Genomic DNA, 16,744 nt, shown 5'->3' on the forward strand with positions numbered 1-16,744 from the left:
CTTAACTTTAATATATTTATTTTTTTATATTCTTAAGAAGAGCTGAGTATTGTTTGATCACAGTACATGATGAAAGTGAAATTTGTAATATTAAACAGAGTCAGGCTGTGTATTTAATTACAGTATATAAAAGAAATCTGTACCCGTTAGATTGCTGCTGAGCTGAGATGGGACAACGCGGCTGGTCGGTGTGGTGCGAGTTTTAGGCGAAGTCACAGGGATGTATTCTGATTCGTCGTTTTTGCGTTTGGGGGGTCGTTTCTGGGAATGCTCCTCAAGCTGGGCATACTCAGTGGGGTGCTTGTTCTGAAGGTGTCTGATGAGGTTGCTTGTACTGCTCTGGTGCTGGATCTTCTCCATGCACAGCAAACACAGAGCCTTCTTCTCCTGGTCCACTTTGCGATAGTGAACCCACACTGCGCTCCACTTACGCGAGGAGGGTGTTTGGGGCGTACCAGGGCTGCCTTCTTGGGTCCCCCTGCCCTCTCCTTCACACCCGGACGCCTCCGCTTCCGTTACTGCTTCTCCTGCGGCTGCACACAATATTCCTCGGATCGCCCCGTCCATCTCTGCTTCTCCCACCTCGGCCGGGACCTCAACCTGCTGCTCATCCATCATGACAGTCACTGTTAAGATACACAGTTGAAAAGACAATCACTCTGATAACACAGTGGGTCCTTATTTTGGGAGTTTAGGGGTTTAAGCCCCGGTATTGCTAAGCTACCACTTTTGGGGCCCCTGAGCAAGGCCCTTAACCCTCAGTGCTCCAGAGGCGCTGTATCATGGCTGACCCCAGCTCCTAACAGCGCTGGATTATGCATAAATATAATATTACTGTGCTGTAAAAGTGACGAGGATGAAGCACCTTTCTTTCTCAATCATAAAAATATAATAGAAAAAGCTTGTTTGTGTAAACTGTAGTAGTTCTACCTCGTGGGTTTGTGTAAGCTAACGCAAGACATCGTCACCGAGACAGTCGATTCGATCCGAAACATTCCGATTCGGTCGGTTTAGAGAACCGATTCGCTCGATCCATTAACGAACCTCAAAATGAGTGATTCATTCTAGTGGAAGTGAACAGAGCCGGACGTGTCAGTCGCACCGGATTAGGAGAACGGGGATCGCGCTGCCACTGACAATCAAATCTCACGTTTCGTCGTTTTAATGCTTTATCTGTTCCCGGCGGTAAGTGGGAGAACACAAAGAAGCTAAAAATGGCGCCCTGAAGAAAAGGCACGACGCGGAGGGAGAACATTGAGCTGATGGTGGCGGGCTAGCTAGTTAGCAAGTAGCTAGCGCGCGCGAACTCCGGAATAATATCAGATTGTGAGGATTAGTGATGTGTGTGGGACCTCAATACAGATCTGTCAAATGCTTATAATAACCACAGCGCTGGCTTTTTCGGTAGGTTATGATCATATTGGCGCCAAGAGTTAGCCTGCCCAATGGACCAAGCAATCGCACGGATTTTTATATAAACCGCGCAATGAGTTACACCGTGTTAGTGATTTAAAGAAAGGAGTGATCCGTGTATCACATGATAAGTAAATAACAACGCTGTGGTAGAAAGTGAGAGCGGCCCAAACCTTCTACACAGCCGTTATTATGGTTGGATGCGCTTTTTCCAGGGGTGGATTTTCTCTTGTCCAGAGCCGAGAAGTCATTCGGATGTTTCGCTCGTAAATGCCGAAGCATGTTGGTCGTGTGACCGAAATATAAAACCGTTTTCATGCAAAGAAGACATAATACTCGTTTCTCGTCCTCGGCTTGGAAAAATGACCACACTATGCTTCGTCTTCGTGCCGCCATTTGAGAGTGGGTTTTGTTCTGAGCACTGTGATTGGGAGCCTCAGTGCTGCCCCTATACGCGCGGAGGTCTCTCTGCAGCCCCGCATGCTATTATTCCGCTTACGCAAAGATGGCCGTTGGGACGCACTGTGAGGAACTGACCGTGTCCAAAAAAATACGCACCGGTTTCACAAGTGTGCAAGATTTACACAAAATGTATTTACAATCTTGAGGTTGTTAAAAAAAAAAAGGAAAAGAAAAAAAAAGATAACACTTACCCCAGTCCATACGCTCTGTCACACGCCTTTCATCATCACTCTGCGACAGGAGGGCTGGTTCGTCGCATTAAGCGCGCGCAGCAACGTTAGCTAACTCGCTAAGTCCACAATCTTAAAACTAAGCGGGAAACGAATCAAGGTAGCTATAAAACAAACCCGCACGACCGAATGCGCAACTTTTAACGATCACTCAGCGACTTCCATTAATCAGGAGTCTGAGAAGTGGAAAAAAGTTGCCATAGTTACTAGCGGCTTTCCACTGAGAGGAGGAAAAGGTGCGCGCGAATCAAACCAAATATTGGGGTGCATTATGGGAAACGCTCGTGACCGCTAGAGTTCGTTAGAGAGCAACATTCGGTTTTGAAGGAAATTGACTTTATTTTACTATTTACTAATATGTATGTAATATATATCATTTACATTGTGAGGGGAAAATCCCAAAAATTAAATGGAAATAAAAACTTTCAGAATTAATCTGACCAAAACATTTACACAATGTATCACAATTACACAATCGCTTTTTTATATATAAAGCTGACTTATACAGTCATTACTTTCTAAATTAATGTATTTAATATTTGTTTGTTTGCACCTAAATAAATATCTATATATTTGTCAAAAAAGGAAAACATATACTAACAAACATTCCTATACTTTTCTAATTAATTGTGAAAGATGCAGGTGCAAATCCCAGTGTATGAGACATTTATCATATGTACAGTCTATACCAGTGAATATATGTGCAAAACCAAATTTATATTTACTTTTGAAGGAACTTGTGTGTCAGGCACAGAGTACATTGAACTCCTTTTAGGATGAACTGGAACTGGAGGCTCCTTACCCATCATCAGCACCTGCTCTCACTAATACTATTTTAGCTGAATGAACACTAATCCACAAAGCGAAGATTCAAAAGCAAGTGGAAGACTTTCCCACGATAGAAGTTGTTATTATTACAACACACACAGAAGGAAGAGATTTGGGATGAGATGTTTAACAGGTTCTGATGGTCAGATCTGCTGATTTGGAAGACATTGGCTCTGATACACAAATCTTTCGGTACCAAATAGGTTTGTTTGACTTTAAAGATTATTGCTCATGTTTTGGGGTTTCTCATAGTCTCATTCAGTTATTACAATTTGACTAGTAATTAGTATTGCTTTAAAAAAATATCAATAGGACATTTAAGTGATTCCTGTTTATCAGAATTAGCAGCTAAACACTGATTAATGTTTACTGCTTAATGACACTGTAGTAAATCTTCCAAAGAAGTGCTCCAGTCTACTCATGTTTTATACTGGGGAAACAGCTAGTTCAAGATCTCCAGACTTTAGAGTGTGATTGTGTTAAAAAAAATCTTCAAATCTCTACAGGACTTGCTATTTATGTGAGCACAAAACACCCAAAACAGAAAGAAATTTGGAAGTATTTTATTTAACCCCATGGGAACACTGTTTTCTCTCTCTCTCACTCACTCACACACACTGTTTTAAAGAATAAATACATGCCAGAAACTTTGTACAGCTTTTTAGACATTAGTTTATAAAAAATAACCAACGGAGATGTTGACTCGCAGTGAGCGTCATCTTATTAGTCCAACACGTTAAAATCCTCTGCTGCTTTTCAATTCAATACACATTCTGGCTAAAGCCTGTATGGACGTGTCTTTAAAAGGTTTAAATAAAATACAACAAATAAAAATATTCACAGCTAAACACCTATTCATGTAGCTTAAAGTAGAGAATAGTGGTGAACACACAAACACATACACTTTCCAGTGATGTAACTCCAGTGTTTCTCAGAAAAAAAAAAAAAAAAATCAGATTGAAGGCTTTTCACACAACAGACTGCACTCTGTACTTCCTGTTTGAAAGGTCCATATTTCCCTCTACCACTTGATGATATTAGATAACGATTTTATCCACCTTTCTAATGATTCGTTGTAATGATGTAGATATCTCTATTATATATATAACAAACCTTCTTCAACTGATTATAAAAATAATACAAATTCCAACTTTTAGAGCACCAGCAAAGAAAAAAAAAAGTTGTGTGTGTTAGGGTGTGAAATCGTTGTCGTGTATAATCCTTTCTGGATTTAATCATCAGTCTAAAAACCACACAATGGCTGTGAAAATGACTGTAATATGTGTACTTTTTACGGACATCCTTTGTCTTTATAACAAACGCAATGACTAAACCAAAACAAAACGAACAATTTCCAGAATATTTTAACTTTCCGAGCAAATTTACCTGAAGTCAGTGCCAGCGTTGATCACTAGGCCGATCACCAAAAAAGAATGTGATCTTATATCAGATAATCAAAGTGTTGGATAAAATTTGGAACATGATCAAAGCGACATCAGAGGCAGAAGTTTCCGAATTTACAGTACAAGCACTGCATAGTAGGTAATGCGGTGAATGTTTTTTATGCAGTGGGCACGTGCATAGTTAAGTAACATAGTTGAGTGGATTGTACATGGTGACATCGTAACATGCGTAGTATTGATATCTATAAATCTCACTCATATTTTGAAATGTGCAGACGTATAGTAGCGATATACAAGTGTGACCCCAGAACTTAAAACCATTTAAACACATCTCGCACCCTGACAACAAAACCTGAGAAATCTAACATGGAAGTCGAGTGTCCGTTGTCTGGTGTGTGGAAATCTCTCTAACCCTCCGCACGCAGTGTTTGAACTAAAACAGTTGTCAGTTTACATCAGAGTGGTTCTGTGGTTCTGATTAGGATCTACATCCTCGCTCCTGACTTCAACACTCTCCCACTCCCCAGTGCGGTTTGACCTTTTGATGGCATCCACCACAGTTTGCACGTACAGGCCGTCCTCGAACGTAGTTGCCATGGCGATTGGATGCCGAGCCCATGACCGCCGGTCCTCTTGTGCTTGGAAAGACAGACGGAGCTGATTCACCATCGCTTTCAGTCCTGTGACAGAAGGCCCCGCCCCTGAACCGCTGTCGTTCAAAAGAAGCTCCTCACCTTCTGTGCCGTTGCGCTGGCCATACAGCTCAGTGCTCCTGGCCACCAGTCTCCCGGACGATCCCACCAGCATGACCTCGTGAAGCTCAGCACCTGGTAGGTTAAAGTTCAAGGTCACGTTGCAGACCACACCCCCTGACATGAGCAGCTGAAAGCAGGCGTAGTCGTCAGCAGTGACGGAGCGAATGCCGCCGCCTGTGCCAGCGTGACGCACGAAGGTCCTGAGCATTCCGTGCACACGGATGGCCCGCCCCCCAGTCAGGTAGCTCAGGAGGTCAATGATACAGGAACCAACCGTGTGAAGGCCACCGCCGCCCATCAGTTCCTCCCACGCCCAGCCGTACGACTGGCTCAACAAAGAACCACCATACACACGTGCTTCACACACCTGCAGGGGGAAAAAGGAAAACTCAGAAAACTACACACCACAATAAATCAGAAAATATAAAAAGAAATTAATTAATTAATTAAAATAGAATACACCTACTGTCTTATTTTCAAATACATTTCAATTATCAATAATCTTTAAACAGTAGTTTTCAATTAAACCAACTATAATCGATAAGTGTTCAAATATATAACAATTATAAATATATCCGAGGCAAAAATATAAACATAGAATAAGTTCCGTTTGGTGTCCTGATTTACATAATTTAAAACAACATAATTACTTTAAAACATTTACAAGAATATTTTGTCTTCATGCTCTATGTTGAGTTTGGTTTCACTAATAATAAACATACATTTGCATAAAGCATCCATGTTTGTCCATTCCCATGTTGATTAGAGTATTAAAAACTTCAAACGTATTGATTTAAGGTACATTTACAACAGATAAAAATGAGTGTTATATATATATATATATATATATATATATATATAATGTGTGTGTGTGTGTGTGTGTGTGCGCGCAAAAGTTTAGGAACCCCTCACAATGTCAATGATTTTCATTTATGTGGGTGTTTGGATCAGCAATTTAATTTTGATCTATCAAATAACTGAAGGACACAGTAATATTTCAGAAATGAAATGAAGTTTATTAGATTACCATAAAATGCGCAATATGCATCAAAACGAAATTAGACAGGTGCATAAATTTGGGCACCCCACCAGAAAAATCACATCAATATTTAGTAGAGCCTCCTTTAGCAGAAATAACAGCCTCTAGAAGCTTCCTATAGCCTGTAATGAGTGTCTGGATACTGGATGAATGTATTTTGGACCATTCCTCCTTACAAAACATCTCCAGTTCAGGTAGGTTTGATGGTTGCTGAGCAAGGACAGCCGGCTTCATAAATGCCCGAGTAGATTTTGAGCAGTCTTTTGGGTCATTGTTTGTTGAAATATCCAGCCCCGGCATAACTTTAACTTTGATTCCTCAACATTATTCGCATAGATTCCACTCAATATATCAATAATATCAGCAGATTCATGAGTTGAATCTATGCGACCCTCAACTTTAACCAGATTCCCAGTACCAGCACTGGCCACACAGCCCCACAGCATGATGGAACCTCGTCCAAATTTTACTGTGGGTAGCAAGTGTTTTCCTTAGAACGCTGTGTTCTTTTGCCACCATGCATAACGCCCCTTGTTATGACCAAATAACTCAATCTTTGTTTCATCAGTCCACAGCACCTTATTCCAAAATGAAGCTGTCCAAATATGCGTTTGCATACCTCAAGTGACTCCGTTTGTGGCGTGTGTGCAGAAAAGGCTGGTTTCGCATTACTCTCCCATACAGCTTCTCCTTCTGCAAAGTGTGCTGAATTGTTGAATGATGCACAGTGACACCATCTGCAGCAAGTTGATGTAGGTCTTTGGAGGTGGTCTGTGGGCTGTTTTTGACTGTTCTCACCATTCTTCATCTTTGCCTCTCCATTATTTTATGTGGCCTGCCACTTTTGGCCTTAACAAGAACTGTGCCTGTGGTCTTCTATTTCCTCACTATGTTCCTCACAGTGGACACTGACAACTTATATCTCTGCGATAACTTTTTGTAGCCTTCTCCTAAACCATAATGTTGAACAATTTTTATTTTCAGGTAATTTAAGAGTTGTTTTGAGACCCCCATGTAGCCACTTTCCAGAGGAGAGTCAAAGAGAACAATAACTTGCAATTGGCCACCTCAAATACCTTTTCTCATGATGGGATGCACCGGTCTATGAAGTTCAAGGCTTAATGAGCTCACCAAACCAATTGTGTGTTCCAATTAATCAGTGCTTAGTAGTTACAGGTATTCAAATCAACAAAATGACAAGGGTGCCCAAATTTAATAATTTCGTTTTGATGCATATTGCACATTATCTAATAAACCTCATTTCACTACTGAAATATTACTGTGTCCTTCAGTTATTTGATAGATCAAAATTAAATTGCTGATCCAAACACCCAAATACTTATAAATGAAAATCATGGACATTGTCAGGGGTTCCTAAACTTTTGCATACAACTGTATATATATACACAGGTAGTCCTCGACTTACGACTACGATTGGTTCCGGCAGACCGGTCGTAACACGATTTGGTCGTAAGTAGAGTAGGCTATATGTACAGTACTGTGAAATGATGTTCTAAAAATCTTTAAGTACCGTATTTTCCGGACTATAAGCCGCTACCTTTTTCCCACGTTTTGAACCCAGCGTCTTATACAATGAAGCGGCTAATTTATGGATTTTTCCGGGGGTTTTCCCGGTTTCACAAACTTCAAGCCAAAACGCTGAGCCCCATAACATTAGACCAATGAAATTGTTCAGGTGAAATCAATGAAACTCTTTATATTACATCAGATGCGCTCCCACTGAATCGAGCCGCACCACATCATAAATGTGGATAAGGTTCCTCTGACGTTTGACCTGCTGCTCACTCGGACTGTCAACAGGATATGTGAATCATTCGTCACGCTGAAAACAACCAGGCATGAAAAAACGCACTTCACCTGTGTTCTGAGCTGCACAGCATCGGGAGAAAAGCTTCACCAATGGTGATTTTTAAACGCACGACGACGCCGTGGCTAGCGATTGTGGTCGTAAAGTCGAAATGGTCGTAAGTTGCATAGGTCATAAAATGACGACTGCCTGTGTGTATGTATGTATATATATCGTACTAATAAATTATGTGGTACCAAAACATTATTATTACCAAATCATTATCTATCTGGTTACTGTACACATTTAAAAAAAACATGCCTAATTGCTATGAATTGATTGTATGAAGGTGGAGTGGAGATTATGTGGGGAAAATATCCACATTTAAAATACAGACAATAGAAAACAAATTTTTTTTTTGATGACACCCTTATACTCTTAAAATAAGATTTTATAGTTACAAGTTTGAGAACTCCTTCTTAATGTGTTTTCAAGGAGGTAAAAAAATCAGTCTACTTCAGTCTAAAAAGAAAGCATGTTTTGAAGAAAAGAAAATTCGAGAGAGGAAAGACAAAATTCGATAGAGTAGCTATAAAGTCTACACAGCCATACTTTTTTTCCATTTCACAAATCCATTAAATAAAAAAAAAAGATGAGTGTGTGTGAATTTTTTGGAATAAGTAAATTTTTCACAGCCTGAATAAAATGAACAAGTAAAATTCTACTGTATACACTCCTAACAGGTGTGGGTGCATGTGTGTTTACCTGAAGTGTCCCACAGTAGCCCTCTGCCAGCAGCCTCTTCATCAGGACGAAGGCAGGGAGAAAGCGCAGAGCGTTGTTCATGATGCTCATTAGCTGCGGGTAATACCGTGCTGCCGTCACCATCATACAAGCATCTGTTAGCGTAGCAGCTTGCTCGCTGATCACGTTCTTTCCAATTCCTACACACACACAGGTAAAGATTAATATGTCGTATTACAGCAGATCTTTTTCTCTTTTTTTTTGTTTTGAGGGTTTGGCTAAACATGCTTTTTTTAATCTATGTTTTGCTCATATCATACCAGTATTTGATGATAAAAGTTGGCGAATTACAATTCCCATATTTATTAATAGGGTACTAAATGGGTGAAACATTTCCAGAAACTTTCTATGGGAACTTCATTTGAGGAATTTTGAAAATATTCCAAGTTAGAAGCTCTTCAGGAATTTATGGGAAATTTATATAAACTGTATTATATGCAAACATAAATACAAATCTTTTGTCATAAGATGGCATGCATGCAAACATACATTTTTTTTAAATGACCTTTTTTTACTTTGATTTAATTGTACAATTTTGTTGCACAACATGAATTTATGTAATATTTCAAACATTTCTGTGAATATGCGCGAAAACGAATATTGTTGACATTATTTTGTGTGCAGGATTTAAGAAATAATCCGTGTTATGATAAGGAGAATTGCACAGTGCTTGCCTCAATAACCCTGCAGTAAGAGTGCTGTGTGCATGTGATCTGCTTTAAGACAATGTTCATTGTTAAAAGTGCTATACAAAATAAATAAATAAATAAAAAATAATTAATAATAATAATAATAATAATAATTGGGTAGAAATGTATATAAAATTACATAAAATCTTTTTGTTTTAACCACAATTATCCACAATTTAACCATTAAGTATTACTACATTTAAGCTCCCTGATATAGGCTAACCTGCAATTTTGTGAATTCCCAGTTTATTCTCATGAATTCCTGTTAATTTCCCCAGAAAGTTTCCTGTTTCGAAAGTTCCCGGAATTTTGCAAGCCTAGTTATTAATAGAGGTCAAGGCACCATACCGATCGTTTTTCCGGCCAGTAGCGGCGAATCACTGACGCCACGTGCTGATTGTTTTTACACGCGAGATGGTGCGCTGCATGGAGTGCACTGCATTATATTTATTATTTAGAATTTATTAATTATAGAAATATACTTATTAATATATTAATATTTATTTCCCTTTAGCACATTTAGCAATTCAGTACTCTTTTACATGGAGTGTTAGTTTTGCTTTTTAACCCAATATCAATTTTATAAACTATCCTCAGAAAGAATGATTTAAATATATTTTTCTGAAGTTCTGTGTAAAATGCTGAGGAAGCAAGTTAACATGAAAAGAACAATTCAGTCAGGCATTGTCTGTCTGTGTGTGTGTGTGTGTGTGTGTGTGTGTGTGTGTGTGAGTACAGAACTGGGTGCGGCTCAGGAAGGAACCCAATCCGTTCTGTTCAGTACACAGATATCTGAGATAAAGAAAAGGAGAGTATACTAGTATAAGACTCTCACCCAATGCCTTTGTGGCGATCTGGCGTGTGTGCGGTGGTGGCGTCAGAATGCACACAAGATGTACTTCCTGCCGCAGCAGGACATCATCTGATTGGCTAGTAGAGAATGGGATGTTGAGATGATTAGCCAGACGTTCTGCTTCCTCCTGCGTCCGGCCCCAAAGGGCCTGAACTGGAAATCCTGCCTCTTGCAGTAAGGGCACCAAGGAGCGTACAGCCTGCCCCGTTCCAAACACACCCACACCTGGCAACATTCTGCTCAACACACATACACACACACACAAGCCTGCTTCTGCCCTCACGCTTCCTTAGCCATTACACACCATGTCCCATCTGAAGAAGTTGAAGCTCCAAGATCTGAAGAGATCCTACAGAGAGAGACAGAGGCGGAGGGTGGGGGGAGTGACAGAGGGCAGATGAAGGAGATAAACGAAAACAAACCCGGAGTAGATCTGTGATTAAAATTACTAATACAATTCGCTTAAAAAAGTTAAGAAAAGGAACAGCCTGCCATGTAGGGGGAATACTATGACTGAGTGACACATTCCAGTGCAATTCGCACCGTGCCGATCCACTTACACAAGCTCTGGTATGTACGTTTTCATTCTCCGTGTCTTGTTTACTGTACTATTAACATCCCCCATTCAAATGTTTGATCACCTGACTTTCACAGAAGTCACAGGGGATAGTGTAAAATAAACATTTGACAAAAATCGATTTTAAAATAACAAAAAAAGTTAAATCCATAAATCCATCCTTAAATCCATTAATCCATATCTACAGATTTATAAGAGGAAAATAAAGTCAACACAAGTCTTTATTTAAGGAAAATCTCATGTAAATTAATCCAAAATCATACCAATACTGTAATGTAACAAAAACAGCTCTCTGATTTCTGCACCATTATAATTCTTGCTTCCTCAACTATTTATTTATTCAAACCCCTTAATGTAAAATAAAAGGCTCTTTTGGGAAGCCTTGTTTTTAAATTGATTGCAATCACAATCTTTCTTTTATTTAAAAAAAAATGCATACACATTATGGTTGCGAAGTGTGGAAACATTTTCGGGAAGTTCCCAGAAAACTTTCCATGGGAACTTGATCTGGGGAATTTGGAAAATATTCCAAATTGGAAACTTACCAAGAATTTGTGGGAATGTACATGAACATATGGGAATTCATTAGACATTCTGGGAAACGGATCTAAACTGTGTCATATACAAACAGAAATATAAACTGTTTGCTCATAAGCTGACAGGCATGGAAACTAATACAGATTTAAAAAAGGACATTTTTGACTGATTTAATTGTAAGTAGAATTTTAATTATTTTACTGAGCAACACAAAAGCATAATTGTTGAATGAAATAAACATATTTCCTTATAATTGCTGTGTAATCAAAGCATTTTCTCTCAAGGTTCTTAGGTCTCTGGTTTCTGCATCCTTCCTCACAATCCTTTTAGGTCTCAATGGTTTCTTCCTGAACCTCGTATACACCCTCTATATACTCTTCCTTGACATCTGCCTCGTCTTCATCGTCGGTGTCACTGTTCAGCCTTGTTGAGGAAGGGTCTGTGTCAGGCTCGAAGAGCTGCAGATTTGCCTGGATGGCCACCAGTTTTTCAACCCTTGCATTCGTGAGCCTGTTGCGAACCTTTGTTTGTGTGTTCCTAAAAAGTGACCAGTTGCGCTCAGAGGCGGCTGATGTTGGTGGGATTTGAAGGATGATTGAGGCTACAGTTGCAAGGGCCTCAGATCCACAAAGTCCTTTCCACCAGGTAGATGCAGAAAGGTGCTGGCATGACTGCCATATCCCATCCCATTCCCAAAGGCCTTGCTTGGTACAGTACTTTGCCAGACTGCTGAAAACTTCACCTTCATCAAGACCCAGATGGTGAGACATGGCAGAAATAACACTGTAAGCACCGTTGATCTCTTCAGCAGTGAGTATGCTTTTCTCATATTTTGGGTCCAACATGTATGCTGCTGCGTGTATTGGCTTCATGCAGAACTCTTGGTGCTTCTCCACTGATCTGACCACCGCAGTTTCCTCTGCTTGCAGCAACAGGGAAGTGGGCAGGACAGTTAGTATTTCTTCTTTGAGGTCAGCAAACAGACATTTAACATCTGACAAGGTGGCATTTTCACCTTCTATCTTGGCAATAGCTGCTGCTATTGGTTTGAGGATTGTCAGGCTGCTAGTTACTCTTTCCCAGAAAACATCATCCATCAGGATTCTCGTGATGGCACTTTCAATGGCTGCAGTCTGCGATATGGCCATCTCTTGCAAAGACTCCTTCCCCTCTAGCAGACTGGCGTACATAATGACAACCCCACCCCATTGAGTGATGCTGGGGAGCTTCAGTGTAGTGTTCTTGTTTTTTTCTTTTTGCTTAGAGAGATAGATTGCTGAAGCTTCCTGTTTGTCCTTCACATATTTCACTACTTGCTTCGCTGTCTTGTACAGTGTGTTCATTGTATTCAGTGCCATGATGTCTGAAAGGAGAAGATTAAGAGCATGAGCAGCACAGCCAATTGTTGTTATGTGAGGGTAGGTCTCCTCCACGAGTGCCCATGCGACCTTCATATTTGCAGCATTGTCCGTTACAAGTGCAAAAACCTTCTGAGGTCCAAGATCATTGATGACTGCTTTTAGCTCATCAGCAATGTAACGGCCAGTGTGTCTGTTGTCCTTTGAGTCTGTGCTCTTATAGAATACTGGATGTGGGGTGGTGACGATGTAGTTGATAATTCCTTGTCCCCGGACATTCGACCACCCATCAGAGATGACTGAAATGCAGTCTGCTTGGTCAATGGTTTGCTTGACCTTTGCCTGCACTCTGTGGAACTCTCTATCCAGCAAATGAGTAGATAAAGCATGTCTGGTGGGAGGTGTGTATGCAGGGCAAAGAAAATTTAGAAATCTCTTCCAATAGACATTGGATGTGAGCATCAGAGGTGAGCCAGTAGCATACATTGCTCGAGCAAAACATTCATCAGCATTCCTCTGGCTATGTTCATCCAATGAGTCAAAAAATCCTCTGATTCCAGAGTGCCCAGGAGCTGAATAATGGGTGTCTGAATCTGAATCGTTTTCACTTCGAACGGAAGCAGATGAACTCTTGCCTGGGGTTGCTTGTTTTAAGCCCTGGGAAAACATCGGGCACTTGGCTATATGCTGCTGCATCTTTGTGGCATTCTTAACATAGCTCTTTGCACAGTATTTGCAAGTGTACATAGTCTTTCCTTCCACATTGACTGAGGTGAAATGTATCCACACATGAGATGGTGTGCGTGGCATTGTTCTGTAGGAGAAGATTAGGAAAAAAGCTTGTAAAAACACTTGTGCAATGCAGTTAAATAAATAATTAGTTAAACAAACTGAATGTTTTTGGAATGGCAAACATATTTTACAATTGATGAAAATAAATACAAAATAGGCTAGATGAATAAATGTTTAAATTGCATGTTTGCTAAAACAAACTAGAACCCAGTATATACAATAATGGTGAAAGGTTTGGATGCATTACAATGTTTAATGTTTTTGAAAGAAGTCTTTTATGGTAATCAAGCCTGCATTTATTTGATCAAAAATACAAAAAAAAAACCCAATTAAAATTGTGAAATATTTTTACAATTTAAAATGAAACTTTTTATTGATCAAAGAATCCTGAAAAAGTATCACATGGTAAAAAAAGATTTAGCAGCATAACCGTTTCCAAAATTGATGATAAATCGGCATGTTAGAATGATTTCTGAAGGATCATGTGACACTGAAGACTGGTGTAATAACTGATAAACATTCATCTTGGCATCACAGAAATACATTAAAGTAAAGTATATTAAAACACAAAACTGTCATAATAATAATATTTCACAATATTACTGTTTTGTTGTGTATTTTGATCAAATAAGTGCAGACTTGAGGAGCAGAAGAGACTTCTTTCAAAAACATTCAAGGCTCCAAACATTTTGACCAGTAATGTTCTTCTGTATAAAAACAGAAAACTGGATAGCAAATAGTAGAAGAACGAGCATTACAGCTTGAGCTCAATAACCTCATAAACTGTTAATGAAATAGTGCTAGCTTACATTTAGCACATCTGATTTACTGTCTGCTAGTTACTGTATAAACACATTTGGGTATTTGCTAAACTTTAATACCATGGATAAAATATGTACCCGATGAATATCAAAACTTACTTGAATAGTTGTAATCTTCGCACTCAAATGCAGAACTGTGGCTTCAATATTCTTGTGGTAGTCAAGAGACTGGAAGTTGGGGCGGAATTTCCCCCCGCCCCCAGGTGACTATTGTCGGGCTCACACTGTACGATTTTGGCCACGATTTGGTCGTCTGAAACAAATGTTGAAAATCCTAAAAGATTCCTATAATCCTAGGGTGAGATCTGTAGTCTTTGATCGCTGGTGTGACATGTTCATCGACTGACGATTAATGGCGTTTGCGGTCATTTTTTTCCTCCGATGAAAAACTCTGGCAGTGTCAGATTTCAGACTCTTTCCTGAACCAATCCGAGCCCCGAACCTGATGACGCGACAAGTTCAAACCACCTCGGGGAAAATGTCTAAACGAGTCAGGTGGAAAGTACAGCAGGAAGAAACTTAGAGTTATGGAAGGGAACGGGGTGTTTGTATGATGTTTTCATGATCAAAACAAAAACAACGTTACAGAGACTTTTGTTTGCTGCTACCATTATCGAGACGACGCGAGTCTGAACGTGTCGCGGATTAATGACGTAGGACGTCGGGCGTCATTTTTTCCCTTGTGTGCGTCAGGATTTGCAGTCGTACAATCTGACAAGCAACAATCGCGAGGGACTATACAAATCGCACAGTGTGAGCCCGGAATTAGGGGGATTGTTTGTGGGGTATGGTCTTTTTTTATAGATACTTTTAGAAATATCTGCTCCGTCAGTGTATTTGTTTTTACAATGGTACAATAGCACAATAGCTTGCACACAGTACAAAGATGTTTTAAACATAAATTTACGTAATATTTATGCCATGTACGTGAATACTCGCCAAGATGGTCTTTTTTAATACTCAATACCCCTGCCGGAAGTGTGCGTGCGTGTGACTGATGTATGTGAGGGGCAGAAATTCAACTAAAATCGCATTAAATCAGGTCAATTAAAATCAAGATTATCCTGTAATAATTTTTTTCCACATATATTTAAGATCCCTGTTATAGACTAACCTGCAACTTTGTAAATTCCCGGTATATTCCAATAAATTCCCAGGAAAAGTTTCCAGTCTTGAAAATTTCCCGGAATTTTAAAACCATACTACATATCAAAACATATTGTCCAAAATAATATAAAATTTATTATTTTTTATTCTGAGTAACATTTAATATCGTGGCTCTAAATTCTAACACCTACTGATTTATCTACTTCACATAGAGTATATAACAATAAAGGGATTCTAATTAATGAAAAATGTTATAAATATACATGTTTAAATATAGATAAACAATGAAATAATATGATAACGAATATATTACAACATATTGTATGCGAGGACAAGTTATGCATAAATAGGGTTAAAGTTGATTCGACAGCGGATTAAAACGCAACAACGCCCATTTACCTGGTTTCACATGTATCAAATCTTTTCAAAAAATAATAATACAAATAAATGTTATTATAAATAAACAATAATAAACTACTGTATTTCCTGTGAGGAGAATGCAGTTAGCTAGGTTCATGATTAGCTTGCTAGGTAGCTAATAATAAAAATCAATATTAACCCGCCTCGGTAAGGTGATTGGATACGTGTTAAACAATTCTTAAATATTTTACTCACCTAAACTCCTATTTTCCTCAAACCAGAAATCTTTTTTTTGTTTATTTTCGCCCAAAAGAAATCTCCCGAGTCGAGTCCTTACTAGCATCCGGGCCACCTCCCTCCTCAGATCAGATTAGGACAAACTCACTCTCTTTCTCAAGAAAGGAAACAAAATCTTCATGTCATTCTTACACGGTCCATATTTCTTCACCTCTTCTCTTGTATTATTTTTCTGTTCGTCTGCAGTGTAAAACCGGTGCTGTGAATTTTATGAATTGTGTACACAGCGGTGAGATTTCTAACGTTACAAACAGATCCGGTCACAGAAACAAGCGAGGAGCGTTCGCGCATGCGCAGCACGGGTCAGAGCGCGCCAATCACCACGCCCATTTCGCCCACGGTGACGTATCCGGTTATTTAAATGCTTGCACCATTAATATATTCATCTACACCAGGCGTGTCAAACTTAATTGCACAGGGGGCCAAAACTTAAAGCAGGAATGAAATTTATTGACCATACTAAAACGAAATGTTTTTTTAACATAAATATGAATAAAAACAGACAGGAAAATATCATTCCAGAATAAATCAACTTAAACAACTTAAAATATTTGACATATCCTGTCAAAATTATACAAGTTAGAAATATAAACATGCTGCAAAAAAAACCCC

The 16,744-nt window shown here is 39.3% G+C and overlaps 2 protein-coding genes across 8 annotated transcripts in view; both read right to left on the reverse strand.

Moving 5' to 3' along the window:
• Positions 1 to 2,388, reverse strand: part of LOC124390976 (vicilin-like seed storage protein At2g18540) — a 3,640-nt gene extending 1,252 nt beyond the window's left edge. The window contains exons 1-2 of one of the 2 annotated variants that reach the window (XM_046857141.1): positions 2,067 to 2,388; positions 144 to 603 (exon numbers count right to left, since the gene is read on the reverse strand). In XM_046857141.1, coding sequence (XP_046713097.1) covers positions 144 to 567 — 424 coding nt within the window. In that variant the 5' untranslated portion in view covers positions 568 to 603; positions 2,067 to 2,388. Of the gene's footprint in view, positions 1 to 143; positions 627 to 2,066 lie in introns of both variants that reach the window. The other variant, XM_046857140.1, reaches the window with a different exon arrangement.
• A 1,092-nt stretch (positions 2,389 to 3,480) lies between these two features.
• gfod2 (glucose-fructose oxidoreductase domain containing 2) lies at positions 3,481 to 16,463 on the reverse strand. Of its 6 annotated transcripts, XM_046857136.1 has the most exons (5): positions 16,091 to 16,459; positions 14,468 to 14,850; positions 10,266 to 13,569; positions 8,703 to 8,881; positions 3,481 to 5,458 (listed from the first exon to the last, which is right to left on the reverse strand). In XM_046857136.1, exons 3-5 carry the CDS (start codon positions 10,516 to 10,518, stop codon positions 4,787 to 4,789), a joined length of 1,104 nt encoding a protein of 367 aa, XP_046713092.1. In that variant the 5' UTR covers positions 10,519 to 13,569; positions 14,468 to 14,850; positions 16,091 to 16,459; the 3' UTR covers positions 3,481 to 4,786. The 6 variants fall into 6 exon arrangements, with proteins under 6 accessions (XP_046713092.1, XP_046713095.1, XP_046713093.1 ...); XM_046857139.1 differs by lacking the exon at positions 14,468 to 14,850 and having other exon boundaries at positions 10,266 to 10,621; XM_046857137.1 differs by lacking the exon at positions 14,468 to 14,850 and having other exon boundaries at positions 10,266 to 10,632.
• Between the last annotated feature and the right edge of the window lie 281 nt (positions 16,464 to 16,744).

This window comes from Silurus meridionalis, chromosome 9, assembly GCF_014805685.1.
Source record: "Silurus meridionalis isolate SWU-2019-XX chromosome 9, ASM1480568v1, whole genome shotgun sequence".
NCBI classification, from domain to species: domain Eukaryota; kingdom Metazoa; phylum Chordata; class Actinopteri; order Siluriformes; family Siluridae; genus Silurus; species Silurus meridionalis.